We start from the raw sequence: 20680 nt of genomic DNA, 5'->3' as shown, positions 1-20680 counted from the left end.
AATGTGACATACAGTATGTTCTAAGGAACCCACCAGCTTTATTTCATTTACTAGTATTAAAGAGATGATTGACCAATGCACTTACCCACAATCATTAAGTGCAGTGAGTGATTACGCAATGATTAAGTAGTTAGGGTTAGGCATAAGGGGAAGGTGTTACGGTCTCTAAAACGCTGCTACCACTGAATGACAGCCTAATGTTACCATAACCTGAACGTCGGGTCCAGAAGACGCCTCCGGTGTTACAGGGATGCACTACCAGGTAAGGGGGGTGAGGAGGGGTGCTATGATTAGATGCAGAGGGGATGTGACCAATTTAATAGTGGTTCACTATTCACCATTATTCATAGAGCTCCATTTTTCTATATTTTATCATGCTACATATAATGTTAATGACATTTTTTTTTTTACTTTTACATAGTCGCTGTGTTGTTTTTTTCAGGGAAACTCTCACAAGAGGCTTACATCCATATAGGTTTGTATAGGTAAATAAAACATACAATATAGGGTAATAGAAAATGGAAATAGCCAGTGTCCGAAAATATAGGAACAATGAAAAACTCCACCACTCCAAGATAGAAGAAATAGCAAAATCCCATGATCTAATCCCAAATCTGTTATTAAATATGCTCACTAGAAACAAGCATGATAAGAGCCATTAGTGAGATCTCTGATGGTCCTCCCACATTTACATTTTTCCAAGTAGTCTCCACCAGAAGACGGACAATGAAAATACCCCATTAACAAGGCAAGTCCTGGCAGCATGCAATGTCCTGTGCGTCTCACAACCGATGTTCAGGTCACAAGTCCTTAAGCCGATATACAGGGCAGTCAGCTGGCGCATGTGATCTTTGTGAGTGTAGGTATGATACTCCCTTAATTCAGGTCAATCTAGAACAATGTTTAATGTAAAGGTGGAAGCTGCTGCATCGAGGGAGTAATAATATGCAAATGCTAGGTTCAGCTTCCCCCTTGTGTACTAGGAAACGCCTGAATGTGCAAGCACTGAGACGCCCACTTTTAGCGTCTCTGCGCTGTTACACCGCCGGTGATTCTCCACACATCACCATCGCGGCACCATTGACACTTGCACCAGCACTATGGCAGGTGCAATATCTCAATCTGACCATGGCCTCTGTGGCTCGGGCTGTGCATCTGAGAACACTGACTGGCCTGTGACATTCCCATAACACGCCAGAGAGAGACAGATATTTTTTGCATTTACTTCAGACCTCCACCCAGTCCTGCCCATCACTTTGCATCTCCATATCGGATACCGTCTGTGCCGATCCCAACAACTTTTGTGCATACACCCTGTGTAACGCAGGCGTCGCTGGGATTTCCAGGACTCTTCGTGTACGTGTTAGCAAAGAATCACTCATATATGTGGCACCTCTGATTTAGGCCTCGGTGTGCATGTATGATACCCTAATGTACGCACGGCTTTACACAGTATCATTGTTGCAGTGTACAAAAAAAAAAGTACTAGTTACTTTAATGAAAAGAATGTTCAAAAAGACAAAATAAGACCATTAAATAATCAGCATTTTCAAAAGACCTTTTATTATTTTTCTAAGTGGAGAAGAGGGACTGGTGGTTTCAGTGAATCATTGCATAGGAAGCAAAAACATAGCAATATCATTCAGCATACAGGATAACAAATATCCAAATTTGGCACAAATGTTCACATTGAGATCACATCTTTAACACTGTCAGGAAAAAAAAGAAAATCAATGACCCAAATAATATATTTTGTGGCTTTGTACAGCTTAGTAAAGGTGTTTGCCAAGTCGCTTGCAATGCGTTCTTTGATGTATAACTCGGGACAATGTGCCGCCACGCACAGCAAATTACCCATGATGCACAATTATTCTTAAAATAGCAAACAACAATTGAGGTTTTCTGTGTATTCTGGATTATTTGTCACATATATGGCTAACAATCTGATGAAAGGTTTAATGTACAAAGAACAATTCTAACCAATATCATTAAAAGTCAATGACGTGACACCTCGCCAACTCCTGCAGGATTAACTGGAGTAATAAAAAAAAAAGAGTAATTACTGAGACATGCCAATATTAAAAGGATGGTATTCAAAATATTAGATTCATAAGAGCTTTACAGTAGAACTCTACCAAAGGCCCCTTATTCCAGTATAGGTCTTGCAGCAACAGGAGAATGTTGAAATTAAATGCAAAGTATTTGGACACAGCTGACCAGGTATCTGTAGTAAGACTGTGCAAACGTCCAATCAGTAATCACCTGACACCTGGCTCCGCCCCGCCCATATTATAGGTGTCTTCAGCTGTTCAGTATAAATAATGCAGTGAGCTTGTATTGAGCAGTAAGTGAATGGCAGTGTTTTCATGAGAGGCACCTCTGCAGTGTTATTAGTATGGTAAGAAAGCTTTAGGTAGAGTTCTCAGTGACTTAAAATAATTATTTAAGAAAAAAAAAAAGTATCATGCAACAAAATTGTGCCAAACAGTGCAAATATTCTGCTGTAATTCTAGATGTCTATGTATAAAAACAGCACAAGTACAACTTGTGCTGTTACAGGGCTTTTCAAAACCTCCTATTCAGAATTTGAGGCAGTAGGGGTTACTTTGGTGTCAATGGGACTGATTCAGGGGTGCACATGTTAGCCACAGAGGTTGTGCTCAAAAATAAATGTGAACCTCCGCCAGTATTCAGAGACAGTCACATCTATGCGGCTACACCACCCCCATCCATCCGCTTGTGTAAAAGTAGCTGTCATCACCATCAGCACAACTTGCACCAGTCCTATACCTGTACAAGGGACATGTCTGAGATGAGGTGTTCCCCTGCGTAGGCTTACAGTACTTCTAAATCGCCTGTAATTCTGCCTAGACGCCCTCAGGACACTTCCTCTGCCTGTGAGTGCTCAGCCGTAAGTAGAGTGGGAAAAATCAGTCCCAATGGGTTCCTCTCTAGCCATTATTACAGGGGGTCTGCTAACTTATTACAGCAAAATCTGTATTTCATCTGGTAAATATTTACACTGCACTGACTTTATCAAAAGACAAGCAAAAACACAACACACATTGTACAAGAAGGCATGAATCTCTGGTGGCTAGGCATACATGGGGCAGTGGGTCAGATCACACAGAACTACCATCTCCTGCATTGTCCATCAGTCACTTTTTTGATGATTTTGAAAACTGCATGTAACTCAATACAACTTACAAAGTTAAAAAGTTAAAGTAACAAAAAACAATCAACATGTTGAAGAGGAGTTTCTGCCCTGTGTGACAATAGAACATGAGAAACTACCCAGATCCAATTGCTTGTCTGTCCTACAGATAAATGTACAGGGAGACATCCATGCTTTACATTTCCCTCCATTCAACAAGAAGTAATCTCTAAGCAGGTTCTGTGCAAATTGAAAAGTGATAACTATATTTAAAAATGTTACCAACAAATATAATTAAAATGCATATTTAATACCTTCACCCCAAAATCATCTAAGCATGTTTAAGCACATTATACGAGTTCCCTGATATTTACAAAAAAATCATTCATTTCAAATTATGGGCCTATTATCCGATATCACCTTCAGTCCCATCTTCTAGCATCTCACAAGACTGTAACAGTAGTGTCTGCAGCCATTGCAGTTTGGTAAATCAGACAGTGTTTGGTCCATTTTGTCGTTACACTTCATGTGATATTTCGCACTGAAGAATTTACATATTGTAAGAAACAACTGAAAAACCAACTTTGATGTATGAAATGAATTTCATATGGAGATGTGTTACAGAACTCAACATATATCTATATAAAACAAAGATTGCATGGTGTGTTATCAGAGGTGGATGGATGCATGTAAACACTCCCAAAACCCACTCAATGAATTAGGTGGGCACTACTTAAATTGATAAACACATATCCCTGCCTAGTGTAGATGTGGGAGTACACAGACATCATATACCTGACAATGAATATGATAGGTACTAACATCCTAGTGCAGTGTTTCCCAAACTCAATCTTCAGGGAGCACTAACCGTGCATGTTTTCCAGGTCTCCTCACAGAATCACAAGTGAAATAATTAGCTCCACCTGTGGATCTTTCAAAATGTATCAGCCAGTAATGAATGAACCTGTACACATGCTAGGGAAAATGGAAACCATGCACAGTTAGTGCTCCCTGAGGGATATGTTTGGGAAGCACTGTCCTAGTGTATGGTGCCTAAAAATAATTATTTAACTTATCACTATTTTTTTGCAGGAAATACATTTTTCATTCCCACAGATTTTAGTGACGTAGATAATCCATGTAGCAATTTGTTGTGCTCCAGGCTCCAGATGTAGCACAAACAGAAATGAATACAGGTATTGCCATTTGTGCACATACTTGTATAATCCTGCCACAGTTGGGCCAAGTGTGTGTGTGTACTCAAAATACAAAAGGTACATTGTCCCATCATTACACATCATGTAGTTACTGCTTAATAAAAACTACACATATGTAACAAATGTCAGTAGAATCGATGACAAGCACAAATGAAAAAAACAAAAAAAGAAGTGCATACAGACCCCTCACACCAGAAGTGTGAAACATGCTGTTCTTTGGGAGACCACATTCATCTTCAAGTATTGTTAAGAGTACTGCAAGGACAAAAACGAGTGATATAAAATGGCTGGTCTCTGATGGCGGATTCCCAGTGACAATATATAAATGGACACATTGTCATGAAAACAAATATTTTCCCTTTTTAAGTCTACATTTAATTAGGTTTTGCATATTAAAATCATAGGAGCAATTTCTCTCAGTATATCTGATGAAGTTCCTTAGACCCACAGTCATAGGTTCTTCCAGTCACAGCGGATCTGTGCAGGGTAAAAGCTCCTACCTCCCCGCAGATGCCATAAGCATGCACTTACACCCATGGCCTTCCATCAGAGCATGCATGGATTGTGGGATTCATTTTTGGTTTGTAGGAAACTTTTGCTGCATGCCAGACCGCCACTAGCTTTGCAATTTATTGCTTATTTCCTGCCTTTGTTTTGTTGTTTGGGCTAGAGCTAAAATCTGTAAGCTGAAGTTCACAGTCTGTCAGTACGCTCGCTGGCACGTATTTCTTCATTTGCTCCACAATTTTTTGATAAGCGGAGTTTTCTTGTTCCAGAGATCGGATAACATTTCTCATTTTATTTTCTCTAGATAAAGTTATTTCAGCATTGGCCTCCAGGCTCTGAATCCTATTGTGGGCTACCTGTTTTAGAAAGAAAAGGACAAGCTTTAGGAGTATACTACTAGCAAAGTCAAAGAGCAGTTTGTATCCACATGCAATTCACTTTACAAAAAATAATGGAGCCCCCTCCCCTTTTGGTATTGTTTGAACTGCTATTTGGTTTTATGTTCTAAAACAAAAAAAATAATAATAATTTTTTCCTTACACAACAGTAAAAAAGTGAAAGTATATTCCTGCCAGTTGCGCATTAAAACAAGAGTCTTTAATAATGTGCACCTTTCATAAACAGCCTTCCGCACAATTACTAGCATTTGTCAGTGTTGCAGTTACATGCACCCAAAGTGATCTATTCTCGAAGTACAAGGCGGGGAAAATATGTGCCGCAGGCCGTATGTGTCCTGCCAGGCAAATGGGACCAGCTTATTGTCTCTTATCCTTCCACAACCTATATGCACATCGCTAAGTAGTTGGCAAGGCTGCTATGGATCCGCAGTCCTTCAGAACTCCATCATCATCTCTAGGCTGATGATACTCAGATCTACCTTTCCTCACCTGATCTTTCCCCCTCTCTACTGACTCATATCTCCAACTGGCTCTCTGCTATCTCTTCCTGGATGTCTCAACGATTTCTCAAACTTAATATGTCTGACTGAGCTGATCGTCTTCCCACCCTCCCACATAACCTAATTTCCCACTATTTCTTTATCATCAATAGATGGCATTTATCTCATCTAATCCCAAAGTGCGTTGTCTTGGAGGCATCCTGGACTCTTCCCTCTCCTTCAAACCACATATTCTGAATCTCTCGCAGTCCTGACGTTTCAATCTCAAGAATATTTCCAAGTTCAGACCCTTTCTAACCAAGGATGCCACCAAAACCCTCATACATTCACTGGTTATCTCCACATTGGATTACTTTAACCTCCTCCTATCTGGCTTACCCAAATCCCATCTCTCTCCTCTCCAGTCTGTCCTCAATGCTGCTGCTCGGCTCATTTTCTTCTCCAAACACTCTACATCTGCCTCCCCACTCCTACAAGCCCTCCACTGGCTCCCCTTTCCTTTCAAAACCCAATGAAAGGTTCTCACACTCACTTACAAAGCCCTCACCCATTCCTCTCCCATTTACATCTCTGCTCTCATCTCCCTTTTACTCTTCTGTCCGCCCTCTTCGTTCACTTATACACGCCACCTTTCATGCCAATTGATTACTTCCTCCCACTCCCGCCTCCAAGACTTTGCCCGTGCTGCTCCTCGCCTTTGGAATTCCCTCCCTCTCCCCATCAGACTCAGAACCTCTCTACAGTCATTCAAACAAGCTCTTAAGACCCACTACTTCATTACAGCCTTCCAGCTCTAATCCTAACTTGCTTCTACATCTTCCTTCCTCCCTGCCAAACCCATTTGTGTCACTCCTGTTTGTCTCCCCCTCCCTTAAAAACTGTAAGCTCTTTCGAGCAGGGCCCTCTACCCTCTTGTGCTTCTCCCTACTGTAATTTCATTTATATCTTACTCCCCAATAGGGCAACTAACACTTGGCTGCTTATGTGGGTGTAAAGGTCGCTAATATAACAATGTTTATTATACGTGTCCTGCTTTGTATTCTATTGCATTGTATGTCGCTAGTTACTTATTTGTTTATGTACTTTGTAAGGCGCTGCGGAACACTTGTGGTGCCATATAAATAATTAATAATAATATCTCCATTACTGCATCTGAATTGTGTGCTCCTGGCGCCTTTATTACACATTGCAGGGGAGGAAACCAGATATTATGTGGCCATGCACTGACATATCTCAGTGTTTGGCTACAATATCTGCTGGTTACAGCTGTTAGATAAAAGGTCTGTCGGTCTGACAATGTATGCCCAGCATTAGAAACAACCACTATTCTTGGGGAAAAAACAGTTATATATCCCTCTCTGTCTAGTACGTCTGCTGAAACAGCTTTAAAGGACGACTAACCTCATATGTAAAGATATGAACCATGGAGGTAAAATACATTGTGCAGCATTACCCCAACATGCCAATGCAGTGTGTTACAGGACAAAGTATCATACCATGCACCACTACTGATTGTTGGAGCCACTTCTTTAAAAAAGTGTCTTGATGGGAACTTCTACAGATCTAAAAGCTGCTAAGCATTTCAGTTACTATGACACCACTGCCTGCCCTCTACTGATCAACCTTCACACTGCATTATGCTCAGCAAGTCTACAAGGTTGTCACCCATACTCTGCCTGCTTAGCTGAGAAGAATCTTAACACGGGACGATTTGCTCCATGAGCGACATCGTCCAGTGTGTCCCCGGCAGGGGTGTACTCAGTGTCTGAGCAGAAACACTGAACGATATCAAGAACGATTTAGTTCTGTGCCGGGCTCCCTCCCTCATCCCCGAACATGCTACAACCTGACAATATAGTCAGGTTGGACAGGAGGTCGGGCGATGAACGCCAACGACCAGCGGGAGCGCACATTGGTCGTTATCATTCATCGTTTTGGGGCAGAAATTGAACGATATTTTGGACGACTGAATTATAACAATATTGTTATCGTTCTGTCGTCCAAAATATTGCTGCGTGTGTACGCACCTTTAATGATATTATCATGCCTGTGTGTGTGTCGGAATTAACAATAATATGTCACATGCAAACTGTAACAAGTGAAGAACAGATGCTACCTGCAGCTTTTCCAAGAGATCCATGTTCTGCCTTTTTAGCTGGTTGTTGGCCTTATCGAGCTTTTGGAAAGCCTCAGTGTCATCACATGCAATAGACGCTTCCAACATTTCATCATTAATTACATGATACTCGACCTCATAAGCATGGATCTGTTTAGAAATGTCCATTTCAAACACCTGCATGAGGAAACATATGAGTGCTGTAATTGTCCTACATAAACAAAAATATCACTACAACCCTGACAACGGTATGAGAATTCTCAAATTCAGTTTATTTTTGCATAACTTTTTGTTTAGGGATTGGGGAATACACGAAGAAAATGATATAATCAAGTACAAACATGGAGTAGACACAGTACATAATAGTAAATAACCATACTGATGTAAATACCTATAACAATTTAAACAAAGAAAAAGGGGTGGTTAAGGGGATGGCTTTAAGTTATAGTAGTGTGTAATGCAGTGTAGTGGGCTAAAAAATCTGGGTATAATAATTGGTGAACCTCAGAAGAGGAAAGGGTTGAGGGCGGAGGAGGGACTTGGTAGGAAGGCAAGTAATGGAGAGAAACCAGGGAGACGAAGAAAGGACTATAGACAGATTTTTTTCTCATAGACCTAGCCTCAATACGCCACATGGCAGGAGACGTCCGGTGCGACGGAGCCGTCCCAAAAGGTGTAGCGACCGTTTCTTGACATTTTGCTTCTTATTTGCATCTCAGACACAGCAAAACACCACTCACAGTGCACTACAGATGCCGAGCTGTGACTTTAACCTCACAGCAATTAGTTTTAAATACAAAGTCGCAGATGAAGCACAACGGAACTTGGCATGAAAAAAAGCTGCGGGCGCTGCATTGTACCACTTCATATACAGATTCAGACTCAGTCGCACACAGATGTACAAATTGATCAGTGCAGTCTAGCTAAGTAGATTTGTTGCTTCCAGTTGTTTTATTTCTATGAATAAGGTGCACCGAGCAAAAAAGGTGCTCAGTGCGCCCATGGCCAAGTTACCCCTTACCTGGTGCTCTGAGAGGGGCTGTTTGACGCAACTGAAGCTACAGTGTAACAGGACACATCTGTATATAACCATGGGGCCCAAATCTGGTGACATTTATCTTCATGGTCATGTAAATGGCCGGTGAGCTTTCCCATGTAGGCGATGTACAAGTCTAAGGATTCAGTGCTGAGACTGGGAGTGGCTCAGCCTGCTTCCAGGATTTGGCAAGTAAGCAGCGAGCCTCGGCTTCAGGTTCAGTTTTAGAGATCAGCTACTCTAGGGACACTACACTAGGGGTATCAGTTCCAAGGATAAGAAGTCGCATAATTATAAGCAATCATTATAATTCTCACACTGCACACTCAGCCGGATTATGCGGTAATAAATAGTACTAGAATAAAAAGTACATTACTAGTAGCTTAATGTCTGTCTAGAGAGTAGATATATAAACTTCTTATCTAGATAATAATAACTATAAATTGTGAGAGCACACCTGCCACAATCACTGAAGTTATAGCCAGGTTACTTAAGCAGTAAAAAAGAATATATCTAAAATGTAACATTAAAATAATACTCAACAAAATATAACTTACAGTATCACAGGTTTACTGTTGTTTTTATCAGCTTTTGAAACAAAGTTACCTGTGTTATAATGTTCTCCATAGTGTCCTTTGTCATATCAGGTATATTGAGTTTTAGAAAATCCACTATATTCTCAAAGCTATCACATGCCATTATAGCTTCTTTATTGTTACTGAGAAGACAAAGGGCCACTTTGAAAATGGCTTCTGTTCCTTGTACAAAAATAATATCTGAGGGGGAGGAGAAAAAAAAATGTTATATGCACAATGTAATGTGAATACCAGCAAACAGGATTTTTAACGTAGATTTATTTTCGAGCAAACAAATCATTGCTAACTGCAGCCTGTGGGCTGCCTTTGGCTCTAAATGAATAGCCCCCCTGCTTCAATTAGTCCGCGGAAAATTAACATGGCCATTTGAATCCCCCCCCTAAGTTGGCTCCAATTTACCAGACTGACTTGTAAAGAATGAGTGCTATGCATATTAAACATACTTGTTCTGAAACTGAAGTTAACTTTTTACCTTATTTCTAACAGAGTGTGAGTCTGAGAAAAGCTTGAAAACTATTAACTACACCTTATGTATATTTGTTCTAATAATAATTTCATACATAATGGGCTTTTGTGATGTCCATTTACAGAGAATAAACGAAAACCATGATTTTACACAATTCCAATGATACTGTTCTTTAACCATTTATTTCCTAATAAAGCAATCAGACATTTATCAGCAGGTAAATTAGCCAATCAGCAGTTCCTGTGTTCTTACCAAAAACTCTGGCAACGAATCCGAGGGGAAACTGAGAGGCAAACAATGTTAGGAACCAGGGAGCAGCATAGAGACTTGGGCTGATCTCATTCTCTTCCAAGTGGTTGTACAGATCTCTGTGATAGTCGTGAAGAAGTCGGGAAAGTTGGTACATTTGAATCTAAAAAAATTTAATAATGAACACATCAACCTCCTGAAGTGATCTATGCTGCCAATAAAGACAGCAGGATGCAGTGAACATAGTGATAAATTCATATTGCATTTTATTGCTTCATAAGTGTCTGGCTAAAATTAGGTCTATATATGGAGTATTGCAGGTTATACAGGCAATATAGTGGTTCTTACAGGCCATTAACAATGCAGTTTATGCTGACAATTTATCTTCTAACGGCTTGGCTAATTGCCATATTGTTACGGCTCACCAGTGAGCAGCCAGGAACCTCTAGTAGCTGGTTGCCAGTTTGGCAAGGCATAAAGCACAAATAAGCTGGGAGTACAGTATGCAGAATATGTAATATTTCAGGAATGATCAGAATATAGAAAACAGAACCGACATAACAGTGAATTTTCAAAGTTTCATAAAGTATTGTAAAGGTTTACAACCGAGGGGAGAGAGAGATTATATATATTATACCTCATGTATGTGATGGCTGGCATCTGTAAGAATGACGACTCTTTCTCAGAAACTGTTTTCCAACTATCTGCCTTATACTTACCAAAGAGACTCTGCAGAGTTTCCAGACATTGAACTCCTCAATTATTTGGGCGAGTGGGTATGCCAGAGTAAGTAGGAAGTTGATGCATAAATCCCCCATAACTGGGCGTCTAAGTGTGCCCGACCGCTGACTATATTTTCTGGTATGCCAATTCCTAATTAGGGAGTGGATAGCAATTTCTCACAATATGGATGAGCTGGGGTCTCACAGCTAGGACCTGCTGGCAAAAAGTTATGTTACCTCTCCCATTTCCTATGTTGTCCCTTATGGAGGTTCGAATAATACCATGTAAACTCTTTTAATTGTATTTCTTTTGTTCGAAACAAAAAAATAACATATAATACACAGATAATGTTAAAGCATGTGGTTATCTGAAATTATTTACATGAATAGTAAGTTCTGATGTCATCTCTTCAGTGTTAGGTCACTTCTGATTTCTAGATGTACAAAACCCTACATAGTCATGCTTTTATATGGTTACAGAATGCCTCTGTGGCATTTAAAATCCATTTAATGAAACGTGGAGAATACCTGAAGGGACATCATATCCGGCCGATACTGCTTACGGAACGAGAGGTCGTACATCAGAAACTTTAGCATTTCAAAGGCTTGTTGTTCACTCATATGAAGGAGAAGTACCCCTGCCACAAAGCTAATTCCCTGACAATAGCCAACCTCTTGGTCTAGCAAGGAATATGCTTTGAGAAGATTATATAGGGACAGCTGCCCCGCTCCCAGCTGGGCAGAGAAATAAGGGTGGGTTGGGAATGTTCTTCCTGTAAACAAAAATTATAAAATTAAAAAAAATGCAATCAACAACGGATTCATCCAAATATATTCCTTGCACTACTATAAATAAAAGTCCTGTATTTAATTTATTTGAAAAAAGAAAAAAACGGTAATATGTTTTTTGTGATGTGTGTTAATTATGTTTTTGAATACGATAAATAAATTCTATTTTGTTTTATTTATATAACAGCAGTAATGATGTACACAGTGGTTTTTGTGTAACTAATATTAATGTACTGATGTAAATCTGATCAATGATAATAAACACATACCAAGATCTACAAGTATGGCGTGCTGCTGGGCTGTGAGTTGCTTCAGAAGGTCACTATATGTTATATCTAATGGCTGCTGTTTGCTTGGAAGTCGGTGTCTTAGACGATACTGTACAGACAGAACCTGCCATACCTCCCCACGTTTGCATTTTGGAACGCCTAGCAATCAGAAACAAAACATATTTCAGAAAAGTATAGAGGGGACACACAACGCATGAATAACACTAAACTACATCTCCACAAATACTATGCCTAATTCCTAATGAAATACTTTCCTACTATTCTAAGCTCTGCCCTTTATGTGCAAATAGTAGAATTGAAGCTTCAGGAAAAAATTCATAACTGCTGTATTTAAACCGTAAAACAGTAGCATATAAAAGTAGTAATGATGGGTTACTGCTGTGAAAAATGCAATGTAATTTAAATTGTTATAATAGGAACGGAAAAGAATATTTCTGAATTTGAATCACAGCTATAACTTCGTAAAGTTGTAAAATATACTACTATGTATGAAGAAATAACAAATTTACTTATACAGAAGTGCCCTCGTACACCTAGGGGTAAATTTACTAAAGTGAGTTTTTAAAAGTGAGTTTTTAAAGTGATGTTGCCCATAGCAACTAATCAGATTCTACTTAACATTTAACTAGCACTTTCTAGAAGATAATAGCTAGAATCTGATTAGTTGCTATGGGCAACATCACTTTTAAAACTCACTTCTAAAAACTCTCACTTTAGTAAATTTACCCCCTAGCTTCAATACGCCATGCAATGCAAGACATCTGGCATGAGTGTACCGCAAGGTCCCATGCGACTTAGCTTGCGCCGCACATCTTTTTCGCCCGAAACTGCATCAGTCGCAAATGGGTGTGCAATGATTAGTTTGATGTGCGACTGGATATGTATACGAAGCACAATGGAACGTGCTGAGGAAAAAAGCTGTGGCCGCTGCATTGTAGATCCTCATATACAGACTCAGACTCAGTCGCGCAGAGATATCAAATTAATCAGTGCAGTCTTGTGGTGCGTCTTAGTGTCATGTACACACCGTACGACCCAGCAATGCGATTTAAAGATACATAGCACAATCCGGTGCACAACGGCGTAACGTATCATTACATTCTGCATGTAACAGCACCGCATTGTTCATTGCATCATCCCATCTTGCACAAGACCTGGGGCTCTAAAAAGGAGGACTGTTTGGTGCGACTGCAGCAAAAGCGCATGAAGACACCTGTATTAATGTTTCGTAAATTTGATTTAGTGATAAATGGATTGGACATGCAATCATATTCTCCTCCTTGTCACTGCACATTTCATATAGAGAGTATGCTGGTAAAGGGAGTCAAAATGTAAACATTTTGTTTTGACCAACATTTCACATGATCTCATTGGTTCTCCCTTCAGTAGGGGGAGTCCTTAGAGAGTTCATGATCTTCCTGAAATCTGGCGGCAGCATCTAACTTCTCTTTTTCTAGGCTGATACTGGTGAACAAGCCCATATATAGAGGGTAAAACGCGCGTCCAGCAGATGCTCCTATCAGTGGTGACGGGGACTTTCATTCAACATTGGAGAACTCCGCTGATGCATCCATACACACAGGTATTTCCCTCCTCCTCACTAGTCACTCCCTCATCCAGAGCGGCAGTGAAACCCTGCAATACATAGTATCAGGGATCACGCCAATTAATTTCTGCACAGACAGCAGAGGTAACCTATCTTTTTCCTATTTGTAATTACCGCTCATTCGGCTCCTTGGCTGCCTGATCACTGCCAGGGCACACAGCCATTCGGGGGGATTAACTGTGGCATTGCAACTCCGTTATCCTTGCTATCCACACACACTACATTTGCAGGAGCTACAGAGACGTCTGTATCTCCCAGATCTAATTAAGTTGCCTATTAGAAGATGATTGCTATTCTTTACAAATGTTAAATAAGTAAAAAAAAGACAAGAGGTTTATTTCTTGGCTATTACAGTTTTGTTTACTATTACAACATCTTTGCTGCCTCATGTTATTTCGAGTATCATTTCCATTATGACCCGCAACCATGATGAATATTCCTAGGAATTTCACTATGAACCAACAGTGATTAGATACAGCATTTCATTAATATTTTTAATGAATGTGTCTTTTTATTGATACATGTCTTCTACGGTGATTTACAACCACATCTGTTACTTTTTAGGACACTCTTTAATGATAAATACAGTTAAAATTTAACTTTTATTATATATGAATAAGATGTATGGCACCATATATCCCCGCAAGGTTATTCAAATACATGTTAACCTTGTTTGAAAACAAAGTCTTGAAGTATTCCTCTGGCGAAGTATTAATAAAGTTCCATTACAATGGGTATGCAATGCAAATGGTTAGCAAGAGTTGCAGTATTTAAACCATGAATAAATGTGACAAACAGGAATGTAGTTGTGGTGCTCTGCCAATCGTTGCTAAAATCCCATATGTTCCTCTTTTAACCTACAACACCTGGTATTCCCTAGAGGTCTCCCATCTAGGTACTAACCATGCCTATCACCATTTGGCTTCCAAGGTCAGACGAGATTTGGCAATCTAGTGATGTATGGCTGTAGGAATAGTCAGATAGGGAAATGTAAGTTACCGCAGCACAGGTCAGAGCAAGAACACAGCCATAAACCATAAATGTAGGACTATCACAATAAATAGTCCATTTTATTATTAAAATATTGTGTTCCAAGAAAGTTGACGCATGAGCATACTTTGGTTGTTACACATCAGTCGTTGTTGATAATACCAAGTAAGAGTGTACAAATAAGTGCATAAATTACAATCTTATGTTGTGTAACCCAAGTAGGAGGGATATAGTAAATCACACCATAATCCAAAAGGGATAATAATAGTGGATATTATATATCCAATGGTGAATCCTCACCAAGAATTGCGTCTCGGTATGCTCAAAACAGTATTTATATCACATAAGTTTAATAAGTCCCCTTCAAATAGAGGTTAAATCATGGTATGTTCATATAAATTGTTTGACTTTGAGCTCCCACTTCAATGGAAATGGTATCGTATGTATTAGGGTATCGCATGTGATTGGTATTAGTATAGGACCTCAGTGTCCAAGAAGCGAATGAGCCTATACACATAGCACTTTTCATGCTCTTAGCTGCAGAGACCTCTGGGTCAAAACTAACACCGTTTGTGTCTATCAAGCATCTTGTCATACTGGCTTGCAATTTAGTAGTTTAAAAAGACACACTGAAAATAACACACATAGGCCCTGATTCAGAGCCGGACGCTCTGACCAGAGCGCTCGCTCTGAATCAGGGCCCAGCTCCATTAAAATGGAGCGTCCTCCTGGACACTCGTATAGCTGTGGGTCACCACCCACAGCATATACGAGCGTCCAACAAGATGGTCGCGATGGTCTTGACCATCGCGACCATCGGACTTGCGAGTGAAACCCTGTGGTCGGGTTTCTCAACCGCAAAGCCAGGAGTGATTTTGGCTCTATCAGAGCCAAAATCACTCTCACTGAAATCACTAGTGATGTCAGTTGGGCCGGCTTCAGACGGCAGGCGTTCCCATAGGAACGCCTCCGTCTGGCAGGCACGCCCCCGGCACGCCCACCAAAGGGGGCGTGCTGTCAATCAACATCGACAGCACGCCCCCTTTGGTGCGAGACCCGGAGCGATGGAAAGTCCTTCGCTCGCCGGGTCTCGCGCATGCGCACGACGGAGCTCCCTACGTCGTGCGCATGCGCAGTGGGGAACATCGACCCACTTGCGAGCGTACTGCCGCTCGCGAGTGGGTTTGAATGACCCCCATAGTGTGTATGTGTATGTAATCTCCTATGTTACAATATTTTTTGCTACAAAAACTGCTTTACCCTTTATGCATTTCTTTAATGGTTAGCACTCTATTCTTATTCTTTGTCTGTGTGTGATAATGATATATAACCCCTTAAACAGAAAGAATGAGCCATGCAATATACTCTGTTATTTATAACTTATATGAACCTTTAATGACTAGCATGTTATTCTTATTCTTTGTCTGTATGTGATAATGATATATAACCACTAAAACAGAAATTACAGGAAATTGTGGTTTTATTATCAGCTAAATTATGTTTGTTTTTTGACTTAATTGACAAAGAATGAGCCATGCAACATACTCTGTGTTATTAACAATTTATATGAACATACCATGATTTAACCTCTATTTGGAGAGGACTTATTAAACTTATGTGATATAAATACTGTTTTGAGCATACCGAGACGCAATTCTTGGTGAGGATTCACCATTGGATATATAATATCCACTATTATTATCCCTTTTGGATTATGGTGTGATTTACTATATCCCTCCTACTTGGGTTACACAACATAAGATTGTAATTTATGCACTTATTTGTACACTCTTACTTGGTATTATCAACAACGACTGATGTGTAACAACCAAAGTATGCTCATGCGTCAACTTTCTTGGAACACAATATTTTAATAATAAAATGGACTATTTATTGTGATAGTCCTACATTTATGGTTTATGGCTGTGTTCTTGCTCTGACCTGTGCTGCGGTAACTTACATTTCCCTATCTGACTATTCCTACAGCCATACATCACTAGATTGCCAAATCTCGTCTGAACTTGGAAGCCAAATGGTGATAGGCATGGTTAGTACCTAGATGGGAGACCTCTAGGGAATACCAGGTGTTGTAGGTTAAAAGAGGAACATATGGGATTTTAGCAACGATTGGCAGAGCACCACAACTACATTCCTGTTTGTCACATTTATTCATGGTTTAAATACTGCAACTCTTGCTAACCATTTGCATTGCATACCCATTGTAATGGAACTTTATTAATACTTCGCCAGAGGAAAACCTCAAGACTTTGTTTTCAAACAAGGTTAACATGTATTTGAATAACCTTGCGGGGATATATGGTGCCATACATCTTATTCATATATAATAAAAGTTACATTTTAACTGGATTTATCATTAAACAGTGCCCCAGCAACTAACGCTACTTTTTTCTTTTTGCATATATATTGTTCTTTTGGGCTATGGGAGCACCAGCAACAAATATTATCTAATGATACCATTTAAGTAATGACTATTCATGGTTGGTTTATACAAACGTAACTAAATGAAAGGTTCTGTGCAGAATCTACCCCCTTTTTTTTCTTTTTAGGACACTTAATGGTCTACAATACATCAGATATGATTCTGCTTGTGTGATCTATATAGCTAACTAGCCAGACAATCTAGAGATACCATCTACCGCTTGCCATGTGAATGTGCTTATTTATCTACCCAACGTATGCAAAATCTGATGATTACGGGTTATCTACATTTACTGCTGATGTATATATATTTACAGCGTTTTTGAGCTTATGGTGGAAATATTAGGTTTTAAAAAAAATCAGCAGACAATAGAGAAATCTCTTCTGCCATTTTCTCTCACTATATTGGCCATGATGGGCTGTGAGAGAACTATAAAAGATTACCCCATTTAAACATTTTCACCCAGCCGGGTATCTAACGTAACTAAAACCAGTTGCCCTTTCAGGGACACAAACTAGTATTTATAAACATTGTTGGTGTATTCCTATTTTTTGTTTGTAATATGTCACTTTCTCTTTGGCAAAAATATTTATGTGTATTTACAAAATTTTCCTTGGTGTAGTTTCATTAGTGAAAAACAGCTACCGTATTAACTTTTTGCCATTATTTATAGAAACATATTAAAAGTTATATTTTATTTTAGATCGTTCATGTATACTTTGAAGCTGTGCCCCCGCAAAGGGTTCTTTTTGGTACTATTGCTTCCTTTGTGTGATAATATCTTTTGAGTATTTAACTTCTCTTATTCCTAAGCACAGCATTCTGCAAATATGCCTATGGAAAAATTGGTTATGTGAAAGCATTTGCAAAGTAGCCCCTGACGCAAAATGAGTAAATTGCGCTGTTGATGCATAACCCTGGCCACCAAAATCTAAGCGTGTGGGGACTGTATTGCTGCACAATTTTGCATATACAACATGCTTGGGAGTCAACGGATCATGCCTTTCAGCATGCTTCATTTGTAGCAGAGACTGTGCAATTACAGTATGAAGCACAGATTCACTCAACCACACACTCAACCGGAAACTGTTGGAGCAAGACGTCTCGTGACCCAATCAGTGCTGGTCTTAAGAAAGCTGGAAAAATGCACTTGCATAGGTGAGAATTGAAGTTATGTAGACACTCTAAGTCACAATATTCATTGAATTAAAATGTACTCCATCTCTAAACTATTTGCATCATTTCCTAGTTGGTATACTCTGTTACAAAGTGATCAACAAAATTGATTTATACATCTAAGTCTAGGTATTACTATTATTATTGTTTATTTATATGGCGCCACAAGTGTTCCACAGCGACTTACAAAGTACAAAAACAAATAAGTGACTTACAGTACAATACAATACAATGCAGAACAAGGGTATGGATAATATACATTGCTACATTGGTGACCATAACACCCAAATACGCAACAGAACATATGCAACCAAGTGTTAGGTGCCCTAGTGAAGATAAGAAGTAGATGCAAATAAAGTAAGGAGAAGCACAAGAGGGTAGATGGCCCTGCTCGCAAGAGCTTACACTCTAAAGGGTAGGGGCAGGCAAACAGGTGTTACACAGATGGGTTAACAGGGTGGAAGGAACATGTAGCAGCAAGTTAGGATGAGAGCTGGAATGCTTTGATGAAGTAGTGGGTCTTGAGAGCCCTTTTGAAGTATTGTAGAGAGGTGGAGAGTCTGATGGTGAGAGGGAGAGAGTTCCAAAGCTGGAGAGCAGCATGGGCAAAATCTTGGAGGCGGGAGTGGGAGGAAGTAATCTGTTGGCATGAGAGGCAGCGTGCATTTGTTGAACGAAGGGGCAGGCAGGTGAGTGGGAAATGAGGTCAGAGATGTAAATGGAAGAGGAATGGGTGAGGGCTTTGTAAGCGAGTGTAAGAACCTTGAATTGGGTTCTGAAGGGGAGCCAGTGGAGGCCTTGTAGGAGAAGGGAGCAACATGTAGAGCGTTTGGAGAAAAAGAGCCGAGCAGCAGCATTGAGGACCGACTGGGGAGGAGAGAGATGGGAGTTGGGGAGGCCAGATAGGAGGAGGTTACAGTAGTCCAATCTGGAGATGATCAGTGAGTCGAAAGCACCAGAGAGGTCAAGGAGAATGAGCAGAGAGTAGTGGCCCTTGGATTTGGCAGCAAGGAGGTCATTGCTGAATTTCGTGAGAGCAGTTTCAGTGAATTGGAGAGAACGGAAGCCAGACTGAAAAGGGTCGAGGGAGTGGGAGGAAAGAAAGGCGGTAAGGCGGCTGTAAGCATTACGCTCAAATATGCAATAAACAAGGCCTGTACCTTCCTTTAGGGTGGCATACATCTCCTCCATATCAAACCGGATTTTTGTTCTGCAGTTTAACTTCTTATCCCAAAGATTGGAAACTTCTTTCTGGCATGTTCCAACTTCATCATAATCTAATTTAATTTTCCTAGACTGTAGCTCATCTCTGCTTGCTGGATGGAAATATTAAAAATGAAAAAAAGGAATTTATTACACCTAAAATAATAAGACAAATTATATTTTATAGTAAAGGCAGAAGAAAATATCCATATAGCTATATAGTGAATGTGGCCATTATTTACTAATAATCGTGTCTGGCCGAGATAGCATTCCCGTGAGAGTTTCCCCTGATTTTCAAACACGGGAGATTCACTAAAGCCAAACACAGAGTAAAAACACGAATCTATCTGCTAAACACGGCTGAACACAAAAATAGAAGTCAATACACTATTGGCCAAACACAGAAGTACTTTCCATAGACAGGAATACAACACGGGCATTTATCAAGAATTGTCTCTGCAAACACTATCGTAAATGGAGCAAAGTCGGGATAAAATAGAAGTTAAAAATAGACTCCCTCCTCAGCAGCATGTTTAGCAGAAGCACTGAATAGATCGGTGTGATCTGTGCAATGCTTCTGTATTGTATAATGTACAGAAAGGATAAATTTAAAAAAAAAAAAAAAAAAACACGGCGTGGGGTTCCCCCCACAAAAGCATGACCAGCCCTGGACCCGAGCCCGTTCTGGTACAGGAAAAATCAGGGGAAAAACAGACATGGGTTTCCTTCTATTTTCCTATTCCCAGCACCAAGCTTAACCAGCCATGGTAGTAATGGCACAAAAGGGACACACAGCAAAGGGTCGCTCTGCCAAACCATTTTCCAGCCCCAAACTGGTCAATTTTTGGAAAGTAGGCACCTCCTCTTCCCAAAAAAAAAAAAAAGGGAACCCCCCTCCCGAGCATCAACTGCACCCTTTGAAGAGGTGTATGCAGGGGTAATGAGTTAAATCAAATACAAATAGTTTTTTCACAGCGGGACTACAAGTCCCAGCCAGCCTGCCCTGCAGCACTTGTAGAACCACAAGTGCCAGTACTAAAACAAGCAAATGTTTGAATACTTCATTACACATTCACTCACTCGCAACCACTTTCACCCCCACCCATACTACATACTTACTTACTCCCTGGGTCCGGTCAGTTCTCTTCTCCAGTAGAATCTGGTCTTCAGAAAATAATAGCGCTAGCTGAGTGGCAGGGAACCAATAAGGTTTCCTGCACCCTAG

The 20680-nt window shown here is 40.1% G+C and overlaps 1 protein-coding gene across 2 annotated transcripts in view; it reads right to left on the bottom strand.

Annotated features, from left to right (window-relative positions):
* Positions 1-1540: 1540 nt before the first annotated feature.
* Positions 1541-20680, bottom strand: part of TBC1D4 (TBC1 domain family member 4) — a 180702-nt gene continuing 161562 nt past the window's right edge. For both annotated transcript variants that reach the window (XM_088459332.1, XM_088459333.1), the window contains 7 exons: positions 19413-19568; positions 12020-12178; positions 11490-11734; positions 10243-10402; positions 9535-9704; positions 7893-8069; positions 1541-5234 (listed from right to left, as the gene is read on the bottom strand). In XM_088459332.1, the coding sequence (XP_088315458.1) occupies positions 5001-5234; positions 7893-8069; positions 9535-9704; positions 10243-10402; positions 11490-11734; positions 12020-12178; positions 19413-19568 (1301 nt within the window). In that variant the 3' untranslated portion in view covers positions 1541-5000. The remainder of the gene's footprint in view (positions 5235-7892; positions 8070-9534; positions 9705-10242; positions 10403-11489; positions 11735-12019; positions 12179-19412; positions 19569-20680) is intronic.

This window comes from Taudactylus pleione, unplaced genomic scaffold, assembly GCF_031769625.1.
Source record: "Taudactylus pleione unplaced genomic scaffold, aTauple2 ptg000041l, whole genome shotgun sequence".
Lineage (NCBI taxonomy): Eukaryota > Metazoa > Chordata > Amphibia > Anura > Myobatrachidae > Taudactylus > Taudactylus pleione.
Note: the sequence above shows the minus strand (reverse complement) of the source record. Positions and strands in the feature narration are given on the sequence as shown.